Consider the following 22,864-nt stretch of genomic DNA (forward strand, 5'->3'; position numbering starts at 1 on the left):
TTTGCTTTCTCTGTAATAAAGCGACACTCCAAAGAGATGCTGAGAGACCATAGTCACCTGTAACAAGATGCACCTTATGCAGTAGATTCTATTGAAGAGAAAGGCTCAATGTTTCCTCATTCCTCTAAGAGTACTGACTAGTTTTGAGACCTGCTTACCGAAATCAGGAAGAATGATGGTAGCTGTCAAATAGGAAGTTACCCAAAAATAAAATAAAAAATAGAAGATGTAATGCTAGGTAGTTTACACTTGCTACTATTGGGAATCCTAGTAATTTGGAGACATTGAGATTTTAGCTACCAGCTGCTAACAGTAGAGCATGCAAGGACAAAAAAGCTCATTGGATTTTGGAAAAACAAGGCCAGGGAGGAGCAGCTTGAGGAGGTAAAAAGACTGGCTTCTCTGATAAAACACACTGAATTGAAGACAGGTGACATGGAGACCAGACAACAAAAAAGGAAAAACTAGAAACAGCAACCAGCTTGCAGAGGCCGATAAGTTTGACAACAAAAACAAGTCAGAGGACAGGGAATACAATGACAATTGCTGCTGCAAGCAACGAAGATGGGCATCTCCACGAATCCACTAGCCTTTAGTCCCGGCACTAGAAACACTATAAGACCATTTTGTTCAGGACTGCAGCTTTTTAGCCCAAGCCTTCCATACAATTCTGGTATAATAGGGAATCTTGGGCTGACTTTTGATACCAACAATTTTTTTTGTGCATTATGGCTAAACCCAATAAAGGACAGGTCATACTGTGATATGATTCGATCAGATGCATAGAACTGGAAATATAGATGCTGAATTTGCTATCCTTGTGGAGGTAGCTCATGCAGTAAAGCGTCCAGTCAATCACAGAAGGTAAAACCATCAATGTGAGTCATGAAGAAGACATAAAGACTCTCGCAGAGAAATCAACATCAACAAGAGAGAAACAGAACCAAAAATATAAGTTTGTTTAAAGAATCCACAAGCAGAAAGAAAACAGAATTTAGAAAAGATGAAAAGAATTGAGGTTAAGGTTAGGTTTGCCTCCTGTCTCCTATTTAGAGCAACCGATGTCCCTGCTCCCCTTGCGCTCTTGAAATAAGTGAGAGATGTTCCTGCTCGAAGGGGAATTACAGAAAGTAGATTCCACTACAAAGTGTTTTTTAGAGGAATCTGTATAGGAAATGTGAAACGACCCTAAAGGATGAAGGTATTCTTGTATAAATTATAGAAGGGAGCTCAAGCGCTAACCTTGGTTCTTTCTCCTCCCTTTCTAGAGTAAATCTAATCTTTATCTCCTCTCTCATACTTTCTTTTCTCTCCTCTTGTCTCTTCTCACCATCTCCTTAATAAGCCTTTATGCTTTTTACACATCTACTTTTTTTATGTTAATTTAATTTATATGTAATCGCTAAGAGTTCTCTATTGACGACTATTATCTTCTGATTCCATATGCATCTGTGGCTTGCTTATCTCCTGTCCAGGAAAAAGGCTTTGCTTTCTGTATGTACTGCCGAAACAAGATAATATTTACATTTTTTACATATGCATCATAAAGGGTTTCTGATACTTCTTGATCTAGAGGTTCATATTAATTGCTCCTTTCCTTTGTTGAGGAGTTGGTAGATGGCATTAGAAGTTTTTCTGCTGTTATTCTTATGAAAAGTGAACAATTTCTACCTAGTAATTTGTTTTCTAGTGTGGCTCTGACATTTGTTTCTTATTGGGTATGGTTGAAGATTGATGGATTTGAGCAAGATAAGAGAGTGGTTGTAGTAGCTGCAACAAACAGAAAGCAAGACCTTGATCCTGCCCTCATTAGGTACTTGTGCTGTATAGGTTGTTCTTATATGAGGTTGGGTTGGCTGTTTTTGCTCTTGATTGAGTATGCCTGATGATATTTGACCTTTTGTCTTTCAGCCGTTTCGATTCTATGATTACTTTTGGCCTTCCTGATCAACAAACTCGAGAGGAGATTGCTGCCCAGTATGCTAGGCACCTAAACAAATCTGAACTAGTTCAGTTTGCTGCAGTTGCTGAAGGGTAGGTCCTCAACGAATATACTGATTTGTCATAGTTGTTGGCACAAAATGTTTTGGTTACAATTTTGGGTAATCAGAAGTTATATAGGAGGAACCTCTCTTTCAGAGGTATATTTGCATTTCTTTTCATCCCTATTGTTATTTAGCTGCTGGGTCTAAGAAATGGAGTGCACCATGGATGCTTAAGTTTTCTTCAACCTGATATTTAAGATCCTTGTGTCACTGGCTACGAAGCTGGAGAGTTAAGTTGAGGGCTTGAAGCTTGCCACATCAAGTGAGTGGACAAGAAAAGCAAAGAATATACAGTATGGTGTATAAATTGTTACCATATTTTGGAATCTATATTAATGTTAGTTGTTTAGATATTTACATGTATATAGGTTAATAAGTTATATGGGTTAGATTGTAATTAAGCCCATGGGCTGTCTTGTTTAACCTAAACCTAATCTTATGTTTAAATAGAAAAGAAAAAGAAAAGAGGAGGGAGGTTCTCCTGTTGTTAAGACTCTCGTTCTTGGCTGTTCTGTCAGCCTTTATTGGTGATCTTGGCTACTCTCTCCAGCAACTTGTTTGACATAAATTATCCCCTTTTGTCAAAGAAAAAGAATAACTCTTGGTTAAACAAGTTATTCATAATTTCTTTAGCACGTCAAAGATATGCTACCATTTGAACAACCTAGAAGGGTACAAGGTAATGAGCATCTTGCATTACTAGGTAGTGTTTGACTAACTATCCACCATTGTGTTCTGTTGGCATTTATTACTTTAGGATGTCCGGAAGGGATATCAGAGACGTGTGTCAGCAAGCTGAAAGACACTGGGCCTCAAAGGTAATAACTGGTTAGGCTTTGAGCCTCTGATGTTTGACCCAATTGTGTTAAAACCGGCCTTTTGAATTGGTTTGACAGATAATTAGAGGTTATGTACCCAATGTTGCGGAGCAAGAACGTCTACCACCTATTCAAGAATACATGGAGAGTGCAGAACAACGGAAGAAGGCTCTTCTTGACATCTCAGAGAAAAAGACCTTGAGGCAAACTTCTGTCGCTCAATTCAAGAAGCAACCATTGGCATTAGCTTGATGGAAAAGCCTTTCAAGCTCTTTGCTTGCAAAATGTATTATCAGTTCTGACCTTTCTTTTTTCATTGTTAGCTATGCTTTCACACATCTCGTGTATGTATGTTAAGTATGGATTTTAAAGCTAATGAGAAATACCTTGAACTGGCCTAAGCAAATGGTTCTAGTGTGTTACAGAAAAAATCAGAGATTTTTCTAGTGTGCCTACTCGCAGAGTAGGACATGAAAAAAGAAAAGAAAAATATCTTAATATAAATTTTTAAATTTTATTATAAATATCTTTATTAAAAGTTTATTCAGGAGGAGGCAAGGCAAGATATGCTTCAGTCTGGGCAGTACTATGAGGCATTCAGCCGCATGGCTGATTTGATGTCGAGCACCATCTTGAGGTCAGAAAGGTTACACAAAGAAGTTGGACAAGGTGGCTGAGAGGATGGACGAGATCGATCAGCAGTAATAGAGAGAACTTGAGCCCTTCAATGGAATGAGAGGAGATGACCTTGGCTGACGGCTTTTCCAATTTGATCTTCCTTAGACAGCCCCATCAATAATCACCATGAGAGAGATAATTGTGGATTGGGAGATGAAGAAGATGTAGGTGGTAGAGGGGAGAGATTGGGAAGTAGAAAGAAAAAAGGGTGAAAAAATTGAAAAAGAAACTAAAAGAAGAGAGTGAAGAGAATGATACAGAAATTGATGAAGTAGAAGAAATCAAGAAAGAGAAGGAACAGGAGCTTAAAAGGAGATAGGAGAGGCTTAGCAAATGAAAGAAATGCGGTGTTGAGAGAGAAGAAGAGGTGACTTGGAATCCGAGAATGACCGAGGTATAGAGAAGATGAATGTGATAGGAGTGGGAAGAGGTCAATATTCATCCAATCATTAGACATTGATAGAATTCCTTGTGTGATCCTCCTTCAAGGCAAGTGGTTGTTAGTTGCCATCAAGTATAATAATGTTTATGGATCAATTGAAAGCAGAATTAGAAGCAAACGGCAATACTCAGACATGTTTAGGGATAAATTATTTAAAAAAAAAAAAACATTTCCTTCAGTTGTTCGACCTAGTTCAATGCACACTTTATTATTTATGGCTATACTTTTGAATTACATTTTACGATTCTACGCATTAATCCCATCCTTTTTTTCCTGATTTCTGATAAAGCCAGCTTCATAATATCCTCGTAGAGAAAAAAACACTTGTATAGATTAGCAGCAAGTTTTGAAACGAACAAAGAATAGGCTAAAAGCAAAATAAAATTACTCGTTTCCATGTGGTTACTCGGGTGAATTAAAGACAAACTTCAGTACACTTTCTTAGAAAATAAATTCCTGAAATTAAATAAGGAACCATTCCCTCCGTTACCGTTTCCCTCGCCGGCGCCCTGCCCAACCGCCCTACCCTCGTTATCGCTGCTGCACCTCAGATTGTGCCGGTACCCTATACACAGCGGCACGTTCAAATTCAAAACCCTTGTTTTGCTGTTGTTACTGCCGCTACCGTCCGTCCCACGTCTCGAACTTCGGACCCCGCCGCGGCGGACATGCCACACAGGACTGCTCCGCCCAAGGTAGACGCCACTGGCGAGCTGCGTCCTCCCTGGACTAGCCGGCCATTTTTTCGACTTGGACTCTCCGCCGGAGTTGCTCCGCGAGCAGGGCGCACTGCTCGCTTTCCGCGGCGGTCCCGGCCCAACCTTCGGCCGTGCCGCCCCGGTACCCGCAGAGCGGCTCCGCGCGAACGGCCATATGTTGATGTTCAAGTCGGTGGAGCCCAAGCTTCCAGGGCCGCCACCAGCTGCGCTATTTTTCCTCTCTTTCTTCTTTCCCCCCTTCTCCTTCTCCTTCTGCTTCTCCCCTATCTTAAAAATATCCTTCCAACGCTTCGAAGTGGGCGCCACAGGCTCCGTAGAGAGAGCTGCAGCCGGCGGTTCAGAAACCGTCTCCAGTTTATCTTCGGATGTAAGCTGCGTGTCACGCAAGAGATGCAAGGGGAGAAGCACCCCGTCGGAGAAGAGCTCGTCAGCAGACGACAAAACCGGCTCGGGCGCGCATACATTGCGCACCTTCCAGAACTCGAAATCGAACTCGGACGAGGAGGAATCGCTGCTCTTCCGAGGAGAGGAGGGTTGGGTGAGAATCCTGCCACCGGCCAGTTCAGCTCCGGGAGTGGCCATATGAAACAGCGTCCTAAAGGCGTCAGAGGAGTGAGCTAAGGTGGGGCGGTCGGTGTGAAGAGCACATGGAGGGAGCGCAGGTGTGGGCCCGTTCGGCATTAGAGAAGCCTGGAAGAGAGAGAGAGAGAGAAAGGAGCTGAATGATGATGGATAATGGGAGATTGGTTGGTGGTGGATATAACTACCGTCCCTTTGTGTTTTTATCTTTCCTTCTGTCGGGACTCGGGAGCAGACAGTAGGGATGGGAATTGGGAAGAGTCCTCGGATGTAAATATTCTTTTGGGAGGGGGGACTAGGGGGGGGGGGGGGGTTTTGTAATTAACGAAAGTAGGTGAAGAGAGAGAGATAAAAAGCAAGTGGTGTCATGTCAGGGAGGAGATGTGCCACATGGCGTTGACGCCAGCCATTTGTCTTTGTCTACACAGCAACGATTTCTTCCCGAGTCGGATGGTGACTCACTTGTGAGACCATAGTGGTCTTCCCAGGCTGGCAGCACTCTCACCGTTCCTTGGGTATATTATATTTCGAAAAGTGTATGGCTTTGAAATTATTTCTAAAGTCTGTATCCTCACCCTGCCACCCAGTCTGGGTGAACCTACAATGAACTCCAATAAAATCATTTTGACAAAGACTCGTATCTGGAAATTTGAAACAGCAACATCAACGAAGCATCAATTATCAACTAAAATCACCTTCTTTTTCAACATACAACCACTCCCAAACTTTTAACGAGGTAATCAGATAAAATACCTAATGGGAAAACCGATTCTAAACAACCCAATGGTGCACTTTTTGTTAGCGCTAACCATTTCAGCAATCAAGTACCATTTTACCATATGAATCTTTTTCCTCCATATTATCATACTTGGCTTCATCGCTGGTTAAAATAATCACAAACAATAACAAAAATTTCCACTTTCAGTTGGCTGGACAAAAAATGAAGTTGCTTTTTTTTTTTTTTTTTTTGTTCTAGTTAAACAACAATTGGCTTCTCATTGTTACAACATTAAAACAATTTTTTAAGTCCACTCAATTGGGTGGGATGAAAAGAATAAATATAAACAAATAGCTGCGTAACATATCTGTAAATTGTTAACTGAATACATATATATATATATATATATATTCTCAATAGTTCACTATCATTGTACTTGACAGCCTTGCTCTTCAGCTCTGAGGTGGATAAGGCCACGAGATATTCTCTGCAGAAAAAAATAAAAAATAAAACACGTAAATAAAAGAATAACATGGTTAACCATTGTGACCTGTGTTGCTGCTGATACCACCCACCCACCCACCTAAAAATACATACCAACAGCCACCATCGAACGGATCAACACAATATTCTCATATTTGACCCAAAACATCCATTAAAAAAGGAAAAAAATTTCATATATATAATCCTGATTCATTGACACAATGTCTGCACCACTTTCATAAAGCGCCATAATAAATTTTTTTAAGGAACAAGTAAAATATACATAAATAATGAGTCGAAAATCACTTAACCCTTTCATTTAATCAATTACTTTATCTAAATGTTTTGCTATATAATTGAAAATGCAACTAAAAAATCTATTAACTTCGAACACTTAAAAGCTCCTTTTAGCTATTAATTTGGATTATGTAGTACTAATTATGCGAGAGCATTAAATTAAAAAAGTTTAAACTCAGATCTCAAGTTCAGCTGAAATAATCGAGGATATGATTTAGGGTACCCACAATTTGATCACTTTTTCTTTTTTTTTTTTTCTTTTTTTAAGAAAAAATAATCAGAGGTTTGATCACTTGACAACATTCTTTTAAACAGTCTAATACACTTTTATCTAATCTCAATACCATATTATCGTAGTTGAGTGACGACATGCTTACTATAAGAGAAACACATAAGAAAACCTTTACGCATTAAAAATTCATGATAGCATCACATAATGTTTCATCTGAGACATAAGATGTTATACTGAAGTGTGAAACCCTAATGACAGATGTACCCCATACCAGCTATAACAAAATAGATGAGTTATCAGAAGATATGCAATCATACAGGTGATAGGATGAACCTCGGATTGACAAATGCAAGTAGACAGTTATGGTTGTAAATTATATACCTGACGTGTATCCCTTAGCCTCAAGAGTTCCAATCTGTCAGACGGCCTTAAGTTCAAAAGATTGACTAGCTGCAAGAATAGATTTGTGATTGCAAAAGACGTTTTAGATCGTGGCCAGTGCTTTCCAAGCAAGAATTACACACGTTATAAATGACAACGTCAGAATTGTACCCAGAAACTGAAGCGCTCAGGATCCTGTGGCCTGGGCATCCCATCAGTTGAAGGTAGATCCATCCGTCTGAGTCTTCTATCTGCAAATCAAGTCATTGTCAAGTATTTTAAGTGGTAATAGGCAACTAGATGTTACTACTGCTGTTATAAAAATGAAGCTGTATGAAGTGGCAACGGAAGAAGAAAAGAGATCTGGCCAATAAATGCCAATAAATCTTTCCTTCTCTCAGAGTAAATGAACATATTGTCCAAGAGTAACAAAACCCCAAATGAAGTATCCTCAACAGCTTTACCTGTTCTTGCTGCATCTCTCATCCGCCGTATCCATGTTCGAGCCAGTTCTGCTGCTCCAGCAGCCATTAGGTTTAACTGTTAATAATAATGTAAAATATGTGTCATGATATCATCATCAGTTAGGCTGTATTTGCAATTTGTTTACTCAATTGCTCACTGAGCAGCAGATTTAAATCATCACAAAACCGATAACCACTAATAAAGTTAAATGTCCAAATTCTGCTGTAGGCAACTTTCTGACACAAGCCATAACTGCATGTAAGCATATTCCCAAATAACATGGAAGTGCTTTGTTATCTTCAAGTGGTTGAATCTTATGCAGCCTTTGATCTGAAAATTGATTAAACACATAACACTCCCAGTTCCTAGATAGGCTTAACCCAAGAGTCACACTAGAAACCCCTCAAAGCTGTATAAAACTTATTAAACCCTTCATTGGTAATTATGAAAATCTTTTTAGTACATATAATTTGCATCTATGATAAAAAAATAAAAATAGAATACTAAAATCCACAGCAAAGCTAACACCACAGAAACACTCAGAAGCATACCAGCGACAGAAGAATACACATCAGATAGGGCACACCAGAAAATTAGTAAATCCTTAGGTAAAAACGTTACAAGCACTTTCTCTGTTTCAAACTACAGAGGCCAGGCATATTGGAAGGTGATTCCAGATCCAAATGAACCGACTGCAAGAAGTCTGGAGATTGACATTGAAGCCAAACAAGCTAGAAGCTTCCAGAAGCTTTGTATGACAATCTGCTTCTAGTTCAATACCTCTACATGGCCGACATCCCTACTCTTAAATCAACCACTGATATGAATGTGGAAGGGTCATTAATTACAACCTAGCCCCTTGAAAGCTTAAAAAAGGGAGTCCACAGTATCTAAATTACTCGCATTATATGGTGTGAATGTCACTTCCCTCAACATCATTCCAAAACATGCATTGTCGTGTGTAAATTATGGTACATGTTTGATTAATTTTAAATATGATGAAAATAAGGTAAAATGCTTACATCATCCCTTTCAGCAGTCCCTTCTGGTGGACAGCTATCCTGAACCCATTCAACTTGTGCCACACGATATCTATATACAATAAAAAGACAACCAACATTAACAGGAAAGAGGCACAAGAATTTCAGTCAGCAAGATCGTGAAAGGTGGTTAGCTACAAAAAAAGGACTCACCCATCCTGATCCCATGATCTAACGATACGAAATCTTCTACGACCTTCAACCTACATACAATCTCAAATAGATAAAAGTACATTAGATAAAGAAATTGTAAGTTGTTAATGGGAATGATTTCAAACGAATTAATATCATGAAAGGTCATGCAGTTATTAGTTAGGAAAAGATTTTTTAACTTTGGCTAATCATTTGAGGATGGACCTGGAATCAACTTGAACATGGTCTCAGACATAACAGCTGCCTTGTTGGGGCCCATTTGTATTATTCACATCCCAAACCCTTTAACACGAGCGCAGTGTTAGGGAAATAATCCCAAATGGATTAAATATCAGGAAAGTCATGTTGTTAATAAAAGGGAAAAAGGCTTTCTAACTTCAACTAGTCATTTTAGGATGGACCAGGACTCAACTTTAACAGTTTTCACTTCATTGCCTACATTAGGAATTAACTCAAATATTAGGAGCAAGAAATTCATCCACATCGACATTTGATGGGAAAGAACCCATCAATCAGCAGAAACGATGTAGGCATCCAGGAAAACTTGATGCAATATGCACAAAAAGCACTAGTTCTTAAAAAGATTAAATGCACCCATGCACCTGTAAGTAAAATCGTCCATCTGGAAGTGGCTCGCACCTGCATGAATAGAAAAAAACTACTCTAAGTGAAAAAATGAAATGGGACAGTAAGGAAGTACAAACATAAAAGAGTAATACTCACTCAGTTATTTCCACTTCACAAGCATAATCAGCCACCAAACCTGTTGAGGAGTCAATGATAACCTATATACAGGAGAAGAAAATATTCAGAAAAAAATGTTTAACTGTCTCACTGTCTAATTCATAAAAATAAAAACGTAAATTAAAAAACAAAAAAGATTACAAAAGAACTGGTAAAACTATACCATTCCCATCCGGTGATTCCCTTCCATCACCCTCCTAACCTGTTTATGAAAGAGCAGGATAAGAAAAAAAAAGAAAAGAAAAAAAAAGATAACACAATGTCTATCTTTTTATCTGAATGTCCTAAAAACGTACATATAAAATTTTTATGAGAGTAGAAAATACTACCAGCTAGAGGTCAAATGTACATATCAAATACATTACTTTTAATTTTTTTTTTATTTGAAATGATACATTACTTCTAAATTGACAAGCCAAATTGATATCCTTTGCTAATCTTTAAACAAAAACTGCTTGTTCACACTACCAGTAATGCAGATACGATATTGACATGTATATTGTTTAACATGATTATCTACAAGTGGTATATAGGATCAAACCATTTCTACACATTCCCCAAAGCCCTCGGTAGTACAGTGAAGACAGAAATGGGATTCTCTGTCCCTGCTGGAATGGAGCGACAGAAGTCTTGAGAATCCAATATAAAGTCACGGCTAGATGAGTGTTTATCATTACGATAGGTGTCAAGTGGAAGTGCAGTGACGTATGCAACTAAGGCATCCTAACAGACCATGATATTAGAACCTTGTTCCTACATGACCTGATCAATTCGACCAGGCACTCACCATCTATTTCATTGTTCAACTCTTTGACAACATGAAAAACGAAAAGCTCTGGCCTTCCATCCCATTGGATAGATAGGGGGGGGGGGGGGGGGGGGGGGCGGGGGCACAGAAAGCGTTTAGTGCACTTTCCAATCAAGAATTGGGGCCTCATCACTAGCCAATATGCTTTTCTCTGATGCCTTTCTTAGTTCATGGTTCGATATTCCAGCGTCCTAGGTGAGAAAATACATTATAAAAAATAAAAAACCCCAATTCCACAACAGAGTAAGAAAACTTGCTTCCAAATATCATACAAAAATCAGAAAGTCTTCAGACAAATAAGATATTATCTCCATTTTTAAATTCAGATAAGAAACTGATAATTCAGAGAATCATTACCAACATATTGGGAGACTTGGTTTAAATAAAACCCTTATTCCAGCCACCTCACAAAAAGGAATTTCAAACATAACTTGTATTTCAGAAGTTGAACACACCACTTACAAGGTCCTATTTACTCTTGAAGAAATTACCTCTTTTCTTAAGCCAATCTCAAAGAATTTACCACAGATAAACCGTGAAGAAAGTTCTGTCAAATAACTATTATAAGTTATCTAAGGCGCAACTGATAAAAAGGTCTATGAATAAATAAGATCATTAAGTATTTGCATCAATCGTGGCAAAGAAAAAAAGAAATAAATTATAAGATATTTACATCACCATTTATCACCAAGAACAGAAAAGCAATCTCACCATGAGTCTGTATCGCGGCTCAAATATGTTGAGTGACAACTTCTGGCATGGAAGGACAACATCCATGACAAAAAGTGGCATCAAATCCACTGCTATGCAGGTCAAACTCTCATGTTCCAACTTCCTCTCAGCATATTCATCCGGAAAGTTCTTTTGAATTATGTTGTTTAGTGTCACACTGGAAATGAACCATCAGGGATTGTACAATGAGCATTTTTTCAGGTGGTCTGCAACATAAGCAGTACCAAGAACCACTAAGGAAAAAAGAATAAAAAGACGAGGTGTCATGTACAAAAGGTTTAGTACAAGCATCTCAAGTCCACCTAAACACTACCTAATGTGCACTCAAGCAACCACCAGCTTGCCATGCAAGGATGACAAAAACTCATCATTAGAATGCCCCCACTTTTAACTGATATTTTATCAAATTAGACCACCCCAGTAGCCACCCATGTCCAAACATCTTTTAACTGATGATTGACAGATTGATTCAGAGAGAAGAATGTGCAGTGATGGCGGTAATCATATTGTGGACCCCCAGGTCACCAACACTGACCAAATATCTTTGGTAGGCCACTTGAGTGTGCCCTCATAACATATATACAAAAATATTAAAATATCAATTCCCATGAAAAGAAAAAAAACTTATACCTAATGCAACTAGTTCTAGGACTAACAAATAGAACAGTCCTGCACATGGGACACTTATTACCTGTCATTTGAACAAAAAATATTAGATATTATAAAAAGTTACAGATTAAAAGAAAAATACACTATTTTCTGAATGATAAAGCAACAAAAAAAAAAGAATAATAATTCTCACCATGGTCCATTGACTGAAACAAACATGCACGACAAAAAGAATGCCCACAAGGAGTAGTTACAGGTTCATATAACAACTTCAAGCATAAAGTACACTCAAAATCATCAGTCCTTTGGGGTTTCCCATGCCTTACACTTCCACTTGGCCCAGCTGAAATCATTTCTAACCTGTGCAGAGAGACCTGGAGAGGAGTGCTGCATAATAGCACCAGTTAAACGTCATGATAATCCACAGAAAATTCTCAGAACTTGATATGAGCATAGAACTATACAGATCTGCCAATTCCATGATAGGACTGCTACCACTACATGGCATGTTTTGACAGCACAACTTCTCAAAGAAACAGATGAGTTGGCCAAAAGAAAAATAGAGATGCCGATGACCTTCCAAAATGGAAACATACCATGCTTGACCTCATTTCTCCCCATCATATAAATAAACAAAATAGAGATGCAGATGAAATCTTGCTCAGTTGATGGAAGAAAAAATTACCAGAAAGGGTCCAACTGAAGGCCTAAAAGTAGAGCTTCTTTTGCCTCTTCATATCGTTCTAACTACAACATGCAAAGAGGATGTCGATAACATTATATATATGCACCATAGGAACTTTAGAAAGTTGAACAGAAGTCAAAATATGAATTTTTGAATTTTCAATAGGCAGACAACCTGCGTAGAAATTGATAGAATAAATTCTTATTTGACTAGATCACTAAAACCACATGTAATGAGGATTGGCTTTTAATGTTTTAACAGATGGCAGTCCACCTACCTGCAGCCTACTTTCAATGGTTCTTTCCAATGTTAATATACAGTTCCTAGAGAAAGAATGAGACAGAAAGCTTCTAATTTTTCAAGAAGGTACCTAGAAGTTGACAGAATATAAATCTAAATTGAATCTAAGTGATATAAAATTGACTGATCAGATGCAACCAGGCTCATCTTGCAGTATTTCCAAATTAACTAGAAAAGAACCCTTAAAACATACAAGGAGCAAAAGGATGTGCAAGGCTCCTTTAACTGGCACTTTTTAAAATAAGCGAGACATCAAAGTCAAGAAATGAGTGGATTGGGCCTTTGGCTCAACGGCCACGTGGGGAGGTTTTCTAAAGAAAGGTCTTGCATTCAACTCTCACCAGGTTAAGGGTTTTCAACATTCTAAAATGTTAAAGGTCAGGGGTATTTTGGTAATATTATTATAGGGTATTCTGTTTTGAAGTTCTATATAGATAAAGGTGAATTAGACATGTTCATCAATGTAATTTTTACGTTTTCTTATACTGTTTGATGGCTGTAAGTGAGTTAACTAGAATAGAAGCATTATTGTCTTTGTATCTTGTAATCACTTAAGCTATGAATCAAAGACGTTAGGGATCGGTCTGATCCACCAACCAGACATTTTTCTCTAGCATACATCTTCACCCTCTTTCTCTCCTTTCTTCTTCTCTTTTCTTCTTTTTTCTCTTACTTTCTTCTTTAAAAATTCTTCTTTTTATTATTTTATATAAAAGAAGCCAAATAATGAAAAGGAAAACAAATTAAAGAAAGGGCTCATATCTGTGTAAAAAATGGAAAACATAAATGATGACAAACTATCATGTGCTTAAAACAAGAATACATGTATAAATGCTCTACTGCAAGCATCTAACCCAATTGAAAAATATTAAAGGCACCTAACTTTCTTAAAACCAAGTGAAAGCCCTCAAAATTCCATTCAATGAGAAAATCATTAATTACCAATATAAGAGCATTGGCCTTCAAATAGTATGACTTTAAAGCATTACTTGAGAGCATCATCACCCTCTCAGCGTCCTTCAAAGCAAGCTGAAACCATAGTTGGAAAGAAATAAATAATGATGTCTAATGGACAATATAAAACCTCTACGCATTACTAACAACCAAATTGTGCCATTAACTATTGATTCAGTCAAGACAATCTGTTTTGGAGCTTAACCCAGAAATTCATGACAAAAAGTGGAAATGGGAAAATAAAAAGCTCAACAAAATTAATAAAGAACTTATTTGACTGAAGTAAGTAGATTCACGAGAAAATGGTCTTATCAATATCCCAGGGCTAATAGAAAGGTCAAAGATTGGAAACATACTTCAGCATGTGTTGTTGGATCCAGTCCATTCAGTGGTTGATGTTCAGAAGAAGATGAAGATCTGTCTCTTAGGATTCTGCTCATCCTACAAAGTAAAAGACATCAAATCACACATCCGTACCACTCAAAGCGGAAGAAACAGAAAATTAAGGTCTAAACAGATGCACACCACCAGCTTAAATGCGTACAAATAAAAGAAGCCAGCTCACCGACAGAAGGCAGCACTCCGGTTGCTTAGAATGACTGTATCGCCAGGTTTCAAGGTTTGAGCTTTAGAATAATATGTGATTGCCTGCATTAAAAGCTTCTCAATTAATTAGCTCTTCAAACATCAACACAAAAGCATCCCATGCTAGAAAAATGAAAATTTTTGTTCTTGAAATAGCAGTTCTGATACTATTCGTAAACAGTAGCTCTTCAAACATCCCATGCCTTATAAACAAGAAATGACTATTTGCAGAAACCAAATAATGAGTGATTAGGTACTTATTATCATGCAATTTATTATTTTTCCATTCACTTGTAATTTCACAGTCCTGCCCACATGTGGTGGCCTCTGTAATTCTAAAAACATGAAAATAGCACTAAAACAACTATGACAAAATAACACCACAGAAATAACTTTATATTGTAAAAGACCCTACAACTGGAGGAGTGCTTAAGTTACAGAAAAAAACAGATATGCTCAATGTAAAAGCTCATGTGCATGCTCCTACAAACATATGAAAGGAGAAGCATAATACACCCAAAAAGAAACAAGAGAAAGTACCCCGAAGCTTATAATCCTTCACAAGGCATGACACTCATTCATTACACCATCCATAAGATATACAACATACATGAGATCTATTCGCTCATTAATGCTATTTATCACGATTATGAGTTGTAATCCTACTGAAACAAATAGAATGCCTTCATGGTCTATGCTATTAGAAAGATCTCTTTCCTCATCATTTATTTATCATAAGCTAGCATGTGTAAATTCTAAGGTCAGTAGATTGGCAATGAGGTGACTGTTGTTTACTTTGAGCATCTCCCCCTCTATTTATAAATCTTGATATGACAAACAGGCTTGGTTTTAGTCCTTAAATAAACTCTATCCCTCCTGATGAAAATATTCAGCCATATTTTCAAACAATTACAATCCCTTCAGTCGTATGAAATAAAATTTAAGAGACACTTCTACTTTTTTGAACATCGTAAATTTTACTAAAAGAAAAAACAAAGCAGAGAAAAAAATGAAAAGTGGCGAAAGGGAGACAAAGAAGAAACAAAATTATAGAATGGGGGGCCCTGCACACAACGAGGAATTTCTGCTCAGTCTCTTCTAGCTTAGAAATTTGATGTACTACTAGAGGAGTGATCTAGTACACGGGAGAAACAATTCTAGAAATTGCAAGTGGTGCCAACAGAGTATAAGAATCCTTCCAATGAACTGCCAAAGAGAGAATGTAGGATCAGATTCTGACTGAACCATCCCCCCACCACCTAAGAGTGCTTTCAACAATGAGGGACCCAGACTTTAGGATCAGACAGAAAATGGCTGCTTCAAGAGTTTTAAGTCATTAAGGAAGCACTTGACTTCAGCATCGGTTAAGCCAATGATATGAAGTAGGACAACAAAAGAAATGTTGAACCAATATAATTTCATAAGACACCCACATCAAACCTGGTGCCAATTAACTTTGGAGCCACTGGAATTCTTCTTTATGAAGAGTAGCAGAGGCTACCATTGGAATTAAGGTATTCCGAGTACTATCTTCTCCAAATCTTGGAGGGCACTGAACTGATAACTGCACCCACACCCAAACAACTGCCATTTCCAAACTTTTAAGTTTATGTCATTTAAAATGGGTAAGCAAGAACAAGGAAGGGAATATGCATCAGTTCAATGAATGATGAACTGCATGGATTGCTTCAATAAGCTTTTGCTTTCCCTTAAGGGTGAACAAAAGTTAATAATAAATGTGAATACAACTGAAGTAAGAACTTGATGGGATTTTTCTTTAATGGTCAGCACAACCTGTCAGCTTGTTTAATATCCAGAAAGTATTTTTGTATTTCGACATGCAGTATAGCTTGAACTCCTTGTTCCTTGAAATGAATTCTACCACCATCTAATAACAAACAGAAGTCAAACTGCTTTAATACAGAGTCCAATTTCAGACTTGTGACCACAAAAAAAGTTATTCCAAGGTACAAAAGAGAAAAACTGATATAGTGGAATTTCTCTTATTTATGAACAACAGGACAAAAACTCAGACCTCATTAGATCTAAGGCTCTCTAATGGATTACTCATAAGTGGTATCTGATTGATATCAGCAACCTCCGTTCCATAGTAGATCCTTGTCACATTTTGTATTGGACATGAGAACTCACAAGTCTAGCAAGCCAAATATGCTTACATTATGTTTGCCAGTCCCATGCACACATGTGCTTCCCGCAGACATGGCAAAGGGGTCAGAGGATAGCAATAGAGTGACTAACAGGGTCATAATGCATGGTTGGAATCAAGGAGAAAATAAACATATTTTAGAGATTTTTCTAATTACTAAAAAGACATTCTCACTGCAATGAGGGAGAGAAAAAACTAACACCTCACATTGCCTAGCTTAAATTGATGTTGAAATAAATCCATACTATCAAGCCTCAATGCAATTTCAGAAACCTCTTCCTCTAATGCTCATTATGGATAGATTATGAGTCTAGCGTAGAGCATACTAGACTGATAGAACATCAATATAAATTGCACTCGGGTCTACTACAGGCATTGCACATATTCATGAAGCTTTTTGACTCGTCAAATGTCATATCTTCCAAAATGATCTTTTGATGACCCCCATTCTGTTCTCTCTCATCTGAGCCAACACCTTAAAAGACACTCTCCATAGCTTACATAAAGATCCCCTTGAAAGACGCAACTGATACAAGAGCAAAGATTTCAAGCTTCTCGGAATCTCAAATTCCGGTGGAACAAATGTTGGAAATAAGTAGCTGTTTGCATAAGACAAAATTAAACCTGGAAAATCAGCCAATATTATCTGCACAGACCACACAAAAAGGCAATTACGAACAGATGATATGTTGAACATCTCATTCAAAACTTAAAAGCATCGAAGAGGAATATATTGTCCTAAAAATCCACAGACGACACACAGAGCGAACCGGTAAAAGGCAAAAAATCCAACAGAGAAAAACACAAATTTAAATAAAAGTAGGAACAACATCAAATGCACTCCAACCTCGTCCATTCGACTCTCTCGAAAAGCTCGGTTCCCGTTATCTACAAGCTGACGAACCTCCCAGAATTGATCATCCGAGTACTGCATTACAGAACAATCAGCAAGTAAATAATCACCTTCCAAAAGACAGCAATTCAATCCAAAGTAAATAAATAAATACACAATACTGACTGCAGGCAATTCATCGACATCGTCGAATCCATTCCAACCCTCTCCGGCCGCAAAAGACGAAGTTCCGGCCATCAAACTTGAGGTAGAGAGAAGAGGAAGGAGAAAAGCGAAAAGCCACAAGTAGTCTAAAACCCTAACAATGCCAGCAATTCCGAGCGCAGACTAATGTTCTACTGCGTCTTGAGGACTTGGTGTTCTTTCGTCTCTCCTTCATTTTTTGCGCGGCCGAGATTCGAAAACGTGTTCCTCTTCTTTCACGCTCGTGAGAAATCAGGGAAGGCTTCGAAGAATCGGAATGTGCCGGGGTGAGATGGTATGAGACCGTCTCTGAGAAAGACCCCGTTGTACTGCGCGGGGTTTTTTTCCTTTTGGCTTGGCGGCAGTTGCAGGCAGGAGGATCCCCTCTTAACTGACACAAGCCACAATCTTTATTTATTAGAAGAGGTACAAGTGAGGGGAGTCCAAACAGAAAGTAAACTGTAAAATGGACCATCGCCATTCAATTGGGGGGTGTTTCAGTAATTTAAGTTAGTGTAGGCCGGAAATCGAGTTCCATGGTCCTCAAAGTACAGCTGTGATAGTAAATTAACTCGCGTCGGAGTCAAAAACACTGAAAAAAGAATGAGGACGTTTGACAACGGGAAGTGGGACCAACCATCTTGCGTTCGGCCGTGAGCGGCACAGCGGACAAACCTGAAATTCTACGGGTTCGGGTTGACTCGGACCCACCGGTTTCTACTTTCTAGCTCATCGAGACGGCTCAGGATCCTCCACGAACCGTAACCACCCCCCTAGAAGGGAAAAATGGAGCTTCGACAAACTGTAATTAACAGTTTAATTACATATAGGAACAGCTTAATTAGTCTTTTTATGACTTTTAAAATGTAAAGCTCAGGATTGGTTGAGAGTTTAGATAGAGAGAGTTGGGGTACAACTGCTCTGAGTTTTGTCAAGCGCGTACCCATTTTATATCCCTGATCATGCCAAACAAGAACCAGCAACGGACCACTAAAGCTCATCCACCATAAGTAAGCTTCATGTTTGCGTTTGAAATCAAATACTTCATTAGTGAATGGATGAAACTTATCACCAATTCCCCTCCGCCAACAGAAAATAGAACAACAAGAAAATATTTGGCATCCTTCGTGATTTTACTTCCAAGAGTTAACAAAATAAAAAAGATGGCCGAGAGCTTCTCTTTCCCTTTGAAGAATATGAGAATATATATATCTTTAGCAATATAAGCCAAACTTTTAATGTGTTTAATGATTTTCCTTCCTTATCAGCAGTAGGTACTACGGTGAATTCTATAAGATTTCACAGAGACTGAAATGGGTTATATCTGCAGTTCAAATCTGCTGCAGTTGGATTTTCATGATACCCTGAAGAAGGTAGCAATGCAGCTTTAGCTTGTTTCATCTGACACATGCATCTTACTAACTCAATAGACTGAATAGACCAAAATAAAATGAAAAGCAGATGTCAAGCAAGTCTTTTTATAGAGATGTCAAGCAAGTATAACGAACATCTAGCTCTTTTCCTTTCCCTCCAATGCCAGGATGAAGCTCGTTTTTATGTAGGGAACCAACCAGCAAGGCAGGATCATAAAAAATATATATATATAAAAAAAAAAAAACTAGTCAAATAAAGCCCTTGCTTCCCGATCTTAATGGAGATCCCATCCCACTGCAAAAAAAAAAAAAAAAAACAGCGCTGAACAGAAAAGCATTTGATCAGACTGATGAGAGTAAAAACAAAAACAACATCCTAAGAGGTTGTCTGAAGATTCGTCTTTCATGTAACACAAACACTTAAAAGCCATTAATTTCAGCTACACAAACCTGTTGCAGCTTAAAGAAAAAGTAGTTCTGTTGCAGCTGAATATGGCAGTAGTTGCTATAATAAATCCACTCTTGTTTAACAAAATATGACTCCACTCAATGAATTCAAATGGATATCATTCATACTGATAATATAATCAATGTGAATTGATTAAATTGAGAAGACCCAACAATTTGAAACAATTAAGCTGCGAGAAGAACCTTTCTCTATTATTTCTTCAGAATACTAAAACTTTCTTGTGAATCCTGTGTCTAGAACGCCACAAAATTAAACAGTTAATAATTATTGACAACGAGGAGTAGGAGTACATAAAAAGAAACAAAAAAGTAATTTTCAACATCCCAAAGCGCATCATCATCAGCCTGAAATTCATTGAATGCTACTGTATTTCGATGAGTTATGAAGCTGCAGCAGAAAATTGTAATTCCTGCATTTAAAAAAGTACCAAAAACAGACAATGGTACATGAATAAAACAAAATTTAGTAACTTTTTGGTACTTGAAAAGATGAAATTTGCACCTAAAGATTACATACCTTAACAAGAAATCACATAAAAAACACAAATCATTGCTTCTGGGAGACGCTACTGAAAACAGGATGCCTTAGCTTAAGGGGGTCCTCAGCCTCCAAAGGCGTCGCAGTCTCATTCACAATCCTCTTAATCTTGGGCGTAAGCAATCCCCTGTGTTTAAAACCGTAAATCTGAAGCACCTGATTATCAGCAAAATTGAATGCTCTTTCCATGCTTTTTAGGCACCTCTGCAAAGGATAATCCCCGTAGGAACCACACGGCTTACATCCCACGAAATGTGTCACAAATGGCCACCTCTCATCCCCAAGGCCAGGGTGATACTTCTCAAGCATCTCCTCATACTTATCAACCAGTCCAACCCAGTAACCATGTAGGTAATACTGGTTTTCAACAAAAACCTTGTCTAACCATTCATCCTTCCTCGTGATCAAGAGATAGATCAAAGCAGATTGATCGTCAGCTTCAAATGCCGGTCGCCCATCCAAATAGGCAGTGAGGACCTTACCAGCCTCGTCACGAATTGGACCTTTTGGTCCCATTGGCGCCCATGCATCCAAAAGGTCCAGCGACCACTGACAGTTGCGAAAAAGGAAGCTCCCCGTGTTAAGGGCGATCCAGGAGTGCTTATCGAAGAGCAAGTCGGGGTATCCATGAAGCACAAAATTGTAGTTTTCGTACTTCTGAAGAGGGATCTCGAAGACCATGTCGGTGAAGAGGGCGTCACTGTCCATCCACCAGATCCATTCAACTTCCGGGTGCGACAGCATCAGCCGGCGAATCAAAGGCAGCTTCGCCCAGTAACCAGCGAGCTCTTTATCCAAATGAGCCATATTATAGATGATCTCAATGCCGTGAATTCTACAATAGTCAATCTTATTCTTGATCCCTTTCAGTAAGTAGTGATCTCCAATGGCGTTATCGCAAGGACTGGGCGGCGATCCGGTGACTAACAGAATCCGAGGCTTCCCCCTGACAAAATTCGGAAACTGCGGATTCTGCGAAAGCCACTGTCGCCGCTGCTCGTCCCAATCCGTGATATTAGGCCCCAGGGTGTAGGTGACATTAGGGTTGATCGCTTCCACCTCCACGTCGGGATCATTTGGGTCCCCGCCGTCAGATCGGATCTCGCGCAAAATGCGTTCCGTCTCTTCAATGATCCGCTGCTGATCGCTCTCGGCAGGACCAGCCGAGAGGTTGCCAACGCCTATGGTGCCTCTTAGAACAAGTATAGTGACGAAGCCACAAAGGATGGTGATCTTAACGTTGTTGAAGGTCTTCTGGATCTGGCGACCGCGAACCCCTCTTTGGGCCACTCTTGTCGTCGGAAGCGCCGCTCCTCTCTTGACAGCGAAGCCTTCTTGCCCCATTTTCAGGTACGAAAACACCAAATCGCTCGAGCTCTTTTGATCTCCTTCTTCACTCACAGATCTGAAAGATATAACCTCAAATCTTTACGAGAGAAAATCAAACGAGAAACTTCCATACTGGGCACCCTCAAACGAATTATCCGAGACAGGCAATCAAAGAATTAAAAAAAAAAACCCTAGAACAAACTGATGGTAAGAGAGTAAAAAGGTAGGGGGAATTTTCATCGCCAGCTGCAACGCGGTAGAGTAGAGGTGAGCTGAGGGGAGTGGATATCCGGCAGGAGGAGGAGAAAAAGAAGAATAACAATAATATTTGGCGGCTGCTAGATGGATGCAGATCTCCCTCCCATTGGAAGAAAAAGGCGAAATCCGGAAAATGAGAAATGATTATTATCTTATGATTGGGAGTGCAACTGTTATCTCTGGTTAAGACACATTTTCGAGTAAACGACGTGCTTTTTGCCCTTTTTCTTTGATAATTTTATAGAGATGACTGACGCTAAAGTCGCCCTCTTAATCCAGACATTTTACTCCTTGACGACTGATTTCGTTGTTAAATCTCGGAAACATGAGAAACAGTTTTAACCTTCTTCGATTTTTCATGTATTTTTAACAATTTAAATCTAAAAAAATTAGCTATAATACATAAAATTAATTTTCCAAAATAAAGAATAATCAAGAACATCTAAGAGAATAAATAAAATCACATTTTTTTTTATTTTAATTTTTAAAAATATATATATACCATTTTAATTTAAAAAATAGCAATTTCGCATTCATTGAAAATCAAATAGTTTCAATTGTCTTATTACAACTGAACATGGGCATGTGGCTAAAACCTTCTATAGACTAAGGGTTTCATTTTGGCTTCTTTAATTCATAGTTTTAATTCATTTTGGCCTCCAAATATTTGATTTGGGCTACCAATCAATTTGGTAGGTCACAAATTTTGATTGGAGGTCTAAAATCTCTCCTTGTGGTGCTCTAGGTCTAAAGCAAACATTCATAAGAAACTTTTGGTTTATTTCGAAGATGAATGATTGCTATCATGAAATACAATCTCTCTAAGCACTCTTTCACCTCCAAATCATTTGTAGAAAAATTTGTTATGAAAAAAACCTCTTTATTTCTTTAATGTGGAAAGTCAAGTACAACTTTTATCTTTAATTTCTTGATAGTAATTGGAGAATTCAAGCTAAACTTGTACAGACTGATTTTCAGATCATCTATTATTCTCCAACCATCATTCATGAGCATCAATGTTCAAATTTATTCTTTGCATTTTGAAATCATTACTTGAGTTTTAAAAGAGCATTATAGTTTTCAAATCAATTTAAGGAAAACAGTTCTTTCTTCTTTTTTCTCTTGTAGAGATACAGTTATTTGGACCCTATCATAGACCACAAGATGAATGATTGGTCTCCCCTTAGTGTGGAAGTATACAAACTGCAACTGCGGCAGTTACACGGCT

At 38.4% G+C, this 22,864-nt stretch overlaps 4 protein-coding genes across 4 annotated transcripts in view; 1 reads left to right on the forward strand and 3 right to left on the reverse strand.

Annotated features, from left to right (window-relative positions):
• LOC137953700 (uncharacterized) overlaps window positions 1-3,269 on the forward strand; it is a 28,265-nt gene extending 24,996 nt beyond the window's left edge. Inside the window, exons 11-14 of the mRNA XM_068801175.1 lie at window positions 1,731-1,813; window positions 1,912-2,034; window positions 2,803-2,863; window positions 2,942-3,269. Of these exons, the coding sequence (XP_068657276.1) occupies window positions 1,731-1,813; window positions 1,912-2,034; window positions 2,803-2,863; window positions 2,942-3,115 (441 nt within the window). The 3' untranslated portion in view covers window positions 3,116-3,269. The remainder of the gene's footprint in view (window positions 1-1,730; window positions 1,814-1,911; window positions 2,035-2,802; window positions 2,864-2,941) is intronic.
• Window positions 3,270-4,292: 1,023 nt separating this feature from the next.
• On the reverse strand, window positions 4,293-5,457 carry LOC137953749 (uncharacterized). The gene has a single exon (XM_068801247.1). The coding sequence runs from the start codon at window positions 5,381-5,383 to the stop codon at window positions 4,412-4,414; it is 972 nt and encodes a 323-aa protein (XP_068657348.1). The 5' UTR covers window positions 5,384-5,457; the 3' UTR covers window positions 4,293-4,411.
• Window positions 5,458-6,170: 713 nt separating this feature from the next.
• On the reverse strand, window positions 6,171-18,065 carry LOC137953420 (uncharacterized). The gene is made up of 18 exons (XM_068800821.1): window positions 17,653-18,065; window positions 17,482-17,562; window positions 14,448-14,530; window positions 14,239-14,323; window positions 13,871-13,957; window positions 12,629-12,690; window positions 12,137-12,330; window positions 11,965-12,025; window positions 11,314-11,491; window positions 9,958-9,996; window positions 9,774-9,835; window positions 9,653-9,689; window positions 9,051-9,100; window positions 8,880-8,949; window positions 7,857-7,932; window positions 7,564-7,643; window positions 7,393-7,461; window positions 6,171-6,486 (listed from the first exon to the last, which is right to left on the reverse strand). The coding sequence occupies exons 1-18, from the start codon at window positions 17,722-17,724 to the stop codon at window positions 6,427-6,429; spliced, it is 1,446 nt and encodes a 481-aa protein (XP_068656922.1). The 5' UTR covers window positions 17,725-18,065; the 3' UTR covers window positions 6,171-6,426.
• Window positions 18,066-19,666: 1,601 nt separating this feature from the next.
• Window positions 19,667-21,809, reverse strand: LOC137953580 (probable xyloglucan 6-xylosyltransferase 5). Its single transcript, XM_068801016.1, has 2 exons — window positions 20,029-21,809; window positions 19,667-19,921 (listed from the first exon to the last, which is right to left on the reverse strand). Exon 1 carries the CDS (start codon window positions 21,391-21,393, stop codon window positions 20,059-20,061), a length of 1,335 nt encoding a protein of 444 aa, XP_068657117.1. The 5' UTR covers window positions 21,394-21,809; the 3' UTR covers window positions 19,667-19,921; window positions 20,029-20,058.
• Between the last annotated feature and the right edge of the window lie 1,055 nt (window positions 21,810-22,864).

Source organism: Aristolochia californica, unplaced genomic scaffold (assembly GCF_029961685.1).
Source record: "Aristolochia californica isolate CCGP_79_NKW_82.1479 unplaced genomic scaffold, dmAriCali1.0.hap1 SCAF_16, whole genome shotgun sequence".
Classification (NCBI taxonomy): Eukaryota; Viridiplantae; Streptophyta; class Magnoliopsida; order Piperales; family Aristolochiaceae; genus Aristolochia; species Aristolochia californica.